We start from the raw sequence: 6,000 nt of genomic DNA on the forward strand, positions 1-6,000 counted from the left end.
AATGGAATTCAATTTTTTTTTTATCATTACTTAAATCTGAAATGAATGGCGATGAGATTAATAACTAAGCATGCAAAATGCCTAATTTTTGTTTTAAATTCATTGCAAAACATGAGATAGAACTTAGTTTGTTGCAAGTTTTAAAACGAACAGCAGTTTGTTACTAATCATAAGGCAACAGTTTTTCATTACAAATCATTTGATGATGGTGATAGGTTGCAAATTATTGTATTTTATTCCATTTATTAGATAGCTGCCATAAGTTGCAACTCATTGTAATGACCGTTGTTTATAGCAAATAATAGTAAAAACTGCCATTTGATCTGCGATGGCTCAGGGGATAGAGCGTTCACCTTCTAATGAGGTAAACCGGGTTCGAATCCCAGCGATGGCTGGTCTTTACGAATTCCGCATCCAGCTTGCACCGACCACAGTGCTGACGTGAAATATCCTCAACGGTGGACGGATCATGGGTTAGAGTCCCCTTGCCGTCTGGCTAACAGTGGGAGGTTCTCGTGGTCTTCCTCTCCATGTAACACAAATGCGGGTTAGTTCCATCAAAAAGGCTCTCCACGNTCAGTGGTAGATGGATCATGGGTTATAGAGTCCTCTTGCCGTCTGGCTAACAGTGGGGGGTTCTCGTGGTCTTACTCTCCATGTAACACAAATGCGGGTTAGTTCCATCAAAAAGGCTCTCCACGAAGGCAAATTTCTGCCAATACTTGATCCAGTAGTTCCCTTGTCCTCTGGAAGGGTTCAAAATTTAAAGGCTACGGAGTCGAACATTAGTTGTCGTTGAACATTGTCGTAAACAGTCGGCTATTCAACGACGGTTATTAAATATAAAAATAATTGTAATTCATAAGACAATCGTTGCACAATAGTCTCACTTATTAAATCATGGAAGTAGCTGTCGTTTATTGAAAACCAGAAGATAACAGCGAAAAATTGCCAATTCAAGGGAAAAAAACATACACTCAACCATTATACACTCAACTGCTGATGGAAACACTAGAGCGACCCTGTACTTAATACAGTTCACATGATCAGCACTCAAGGTCCGGTGATCTTAATACAGATTTCCCGGTTTCTCACAAGACAGCAATGAATCAACTAGTGGTTATTGTTCATCGAATTCTATATCACAGATACAATTCTGGAGGAGTACTGTAGCGTGTCTACCACTACAATTTTGCAATTCCAATTCACTAGTATATAAGACATGTTAACTCGACTCGACTCTACGTTGGAGCATCTTTTCATAGATTTTTTAATTTATTAAACCTTTAAATAATGTCATATAGGTACAATAGCTATAAATTATCACTCATCACGACAGATCATGCTTAAAATATAAGACCTGTCAGCAAGTGATATTAGGGTAAAATTTTAAGATACAACATTTTATTAAACTCGCTTTAAACTATTACTTAAATTAATAACTAGACAAAAGTTTTTGAAAATAATCAATACTTTCGTGTGGTTTCCCTCTTTATAATATTAATGAAGTTTTCTCTAAACTAAAGATAATGAATGGTATGTGACAAATACTTTAGTTTATAAACAACTTTATAATTAAATCAGTGTAAAGTATTGACGTTTTAAATTGCTGCTAGATTATTCTATGAAGAAATAGATTAGAACAAAACGAACTCTACTTATTTTCTAGAAAACAGTTTATTTTTGTTTGTTTTTCTCATCCGGTAAGATATCGTTTTTATTGTTGGTGTTAAAAAATAAATGTACAAAATGAGTTTTTGATTTTAATTTTTCTCCCAATTAAGATCTTTAAATATTATTAAGGAAAAATTAGAATAAAATATGAAACAATATTTACATCTTAAAGAAAACAATTATACTTCATCTAAATCTAGATTTTCGAAAGTTGTTATGGCTGATCTTAATTTAGCTAAGGAATATTAGAATTAAATACTCATTATTATTTACGTCTGTAAAAGATTTTATAATTGATCCAAATAAGGTTTTGGAATATAATTATTGAAGACATTAATTTAGAGAATGAATGTTAGAATAAAATAATGTACATTATAAATTCAATATTATTTAAAGCTCAAACATTGTTAATACTCACTATTATGAATAAATGTTTAGAAATCATGCATGAATTTGATAACGTGAAAGGTATAGTGTTATAAAAATTATTAGCAGATTATTCACAAATCATTAGTTTTTTCTGTACAAAGATTATTATATCGTATCTTAAAAGTACCCGAAATTGAATTTCAATGTTGTTGTTTTTTCAGTTAAAGTGATAAAGTTAAGTGTCTTTTTTAGTTTAAATGCGGGTAATAGTAAATGTTTCTTGGGGACATGAAGAAACGTCAACACAGGAGAGCTGTTTTTTCTTATGCATCAGGCATTCGTTCTTTTATTCGTCGTTCTCGAAAAAAATTACCCTAAAAGGCTTAAGATAAATTTCGACTAAAAGAAAGATTGATTAGAAAAGTAATTACCCAAACAAGACTGTTGATCCTCCTGTTAAAAAAAGACCTGCAACAACCACAAATTTAGGACCAATTTTTGTCAGCTAGAAAAAAATAAAACAATGTTTTGTTATTTAATTTTTAAAGAAAACATTCTGTAAATTAGAGCTCTATTTGCTTTCTTATGAATCTGACAAATGATTTAATCGCACCTGTACTTATTAATATTAATAAGACTTGAAGAGTGCCAACAAATATGTTACAACACTTATTATTTATTATCTATTAAAATAATACATGTCCTTGATATAATTCGAAGAAATAATGAATAATATGAAAACGGAACCAGCTGTATAACTTTTTATGAATGAATCGGATTTTTCGCATTGACATGTTATGTTAGCGATTCAAGTTGTTGAATTTAATTGATGGCTAATTAATTTGTGCTGAAAATTTTTAAGATATGAAATTAGTCACAAAAGCGTACTTTCTCTAAAAGAACATTTTTTTCCCGTCAGATTTAAAACCTTGAGCTTCAAAATAAGTGCCGACTTTTCTGAAATTTTGCTGCTGAGAAACTATTCGACCGATATCTTTCAAATTTTAAACTTTATCATTTAAACTCACATAGTTTAAATGATGTTAAAAATTTGTAAACTTAATAAAACATTTTATGAAGAAGAATAAATTAAATATTAAAAATAGAAGGGGAAAAGCAATAACATATTACATATTATATTTTGCGTGAAATATTTTTGGATAAATGATTTTCTTTTTGGACAAAAAATTTGATTTGCACATATTGACTGAAATACACAAAAAACATAGTTGTTCGATTTTGTAATTCATCTTTCAAAATTATATAATTTTGAAATTATGTGTGCATAGTTAATATTCAATTTTTTTTTTTTACTATTATCATAAAAAATTAAAATTCTTTGTAATTTTTTTTTCATGCCGAATTATTTTTGGGTAAATAAATTTTATAATTGTGTGCAAAAACGTTTCAACTCGCTCAATATGACGAAACACTCATAAAATTTAACCACATAAAAGGGACTAAACTTATTTAGCTTTTCGGGCCATAATTACCAGATTACGGTTTCCTGCCCAATCTTGAGGGTCAAAATTCCCAATCAGTCCAAACNATTATGTGTGCATAGTTAAAATTCAAAAATTTTTTTTTACTATTATTATAAAAAATAAAAATTCTTTGTAAATTTTTTTTCATGCCGAATTATTTTTGGGTAAATAAATTTTATAATTGTGTGCAAAAACGTTTCAACTCGCTCAATATGACGAAACACTCATAAAATTTAACCACATAAAAGGGACTAAACTTATTTAGCTTTTCGGGCCATAATTACCAGATTACGGTTTCCTGCCCAATCTTGAGGGTCAAAATTCCCAATCAGTCCAAACAATAGTATGTTAAAAAAGAAAGAACGTACGAAAGTCGTCAGGTCGTGAAAATAAATACGGAATAATATCCAAAATAGAAATAGTAACCTAAGATAATAATTGTCGGAAATAATAACCAATTACCATAGTACAACCATACTGATTTATTTTGCTGCTAAATATACTGGTACTAGGCTTTATCTAGTTAATTACTTACTTAACAATTGGGTTAAAACTTGATGAAACGTGCTTAAATTAATTATTTCAAAAACCTATAGAAGAAGCAAAAGAAAAGCTTGAAAAGAGCATTGCAGGGTCAGATAATGAATTTTGTCGGTGCAAAAAAGCGATAACAAAGTAAAATATTCTTCTCAATTTTTTGACCAGCGGCAAGAATGTGGCAACGTGGTCAGCACAATTTCGCTTTTACATCATAGACAAGCCGGTCACAGAGGAGTAATTTCCTCAGAATGACAGTTTAGTCCCTTAATCATTGTGCCTCCTCGACAACAGCAGCGAGTCTAAAATAAATAAAAACACAAGAGATTTTTTTTGTCGAGACAAAAATCTTTTCTGAGTCCCTGGTCACATTATTGGACGCACTATAATATTCTATCTAAAATTTTAATAATCAGGTGATACTCTATACAGCTTTGGTGTTATTACACGACTGTTTGCACTTGTTTACTTTACTGTATCAATTGATTACATTAGACGATATACAATATAAATTTGACGATAGGATACATTAGACGATATATAATATAAATTTGACGATATGATACATTAGACGATATATAATATAAATTTAACGATAGGATACATTAGACGATATATAATATAAATTTGACGATAGGATACATTAGACGATATATAATATAAATTTGACGATAGGATACATTAGACGATATATAGTATAAATTTGACGATAGGATACATTAGACGATATATAGTATAAATTTGACGATAGGATACATTAGACGACATATAGTATAAATTTGACGATAGGATACATTAGACGACATATAATATAAATTTGACGATAGGATACATTAGACGATATATAATATAAATTTAAGGATAGGATACATTAGACGATATATAATATAAATTTGACGATAGGATACATTGACGATAGGACTATTTATTATATCAAGCATTATGTTAGTATATTATAATAATTAGATCACATTATGAGACCCACTGTGGCTTTTTAATAATGACATGATTTGCCCGAGTTTATATAGGCATTACTTTTACATTTAAACACACATGTAATGGGGTTTTTATTCAGGAGATTTTTTATAGACTTCCTATTTGTATTTATTTTTAACCTATTGCATTACAATATTAACCCATGAATACAGGATAGTAAACTAATGCAAACCGGTTTCAGCCGTGTAAAAATAATGATGCTGAATAGTTATCACCTGATAATTATAATTTTTCGTAGAATTTTATAGTGCGTCTAATAATACGGCCAGGGACTATGCAACAACCAGTTTCAATTTTCCGATTCCTCGTAATAAAAATGTTTCGTGAACATACCAAGTCAACGAGTGTTTCTCTTTCCATGAAAACAGTTCTTATTAAAAAAAAAAAGAATACTGCATTACATTCTCTCTACATTAACTAAGTATGAATTCAACTTACACTTCTGCCAACAATGACACTGAACGTGATTTGAGAGAGGCTGTAGATTCCAAACACCAAAGAATATTCTTCAGCACTCAGACCTTTCGATCTCGCCTGAAAAACACACACACATTTCATTATAAATCTACACATATTTGATAAAAATAGGTAGTAAATCAAAATTGGTGTAAAGCAACAAAGTACACTCTTTATACTGATTTTTTCATTTCTTGCCCAGAGTTTAAACTTACAACCATGTATCTTCAAAAGATTCATATTACTTATCTTAGACAAAAACAACTATATAAGAAAGGTATTATATATATATAATACAAAAATTATAAAAACTTTTGTATTAATAACAACATTAAAGCTCTTTCGCTTTCATAAAATGTCTTTGTTAAAGAATAAGCGTAGAGAGATTCTATTTTGGGAATTCAAGGCTGAAAACATACCATTGAAATATAAATAGATTTATATTTCAAAGGAAGATTTATTTTTAGAATCGTTCCCTCTTTCA

The 6,000-nt window shown here is 29.9% G+C and overlaps 1 protein-coding gene across 1 annotated transcript in view; it reads right to left on the reverse strand.

The window, feature by feature from the left end:
• LOC107440856 (MFS-type transporter SLC18B1) overlaps positions 1-6,000 on the reverse strand; it is a gene marked incomplete at its 3' end in the record, with an annotated part of 58,866 nt that overhangs the window by 41,849 nt on the left and 11,017 nt on the right. Inside the window, 2 exon segments of the mRNA XM_043046668.2 lie at positions 2,475-2,548; positions 5,499-5,594. Of these exon segments, the coding sequence (XP_042902602.1) occupies positions 2,475-2,548; positions 5,499-5,594 (170 nt within the window).

This window comes from Parasteatoda tepidariorum, chromosome 8 (genome assembly GCF_043381705.1).
Source record: "Parasteatoda tepidariorum isolate YZ-2023 chromosome 8, CAS_Ptep_4.0, whole genome shotgun sequence".
NCBI classification, from domain to species: Eukaryota; Metazoa; Arthropoda; class Arachnida; order Araneae; family Theridiidae; genus Parasteatoda; species Parasteatoda tepidariorum.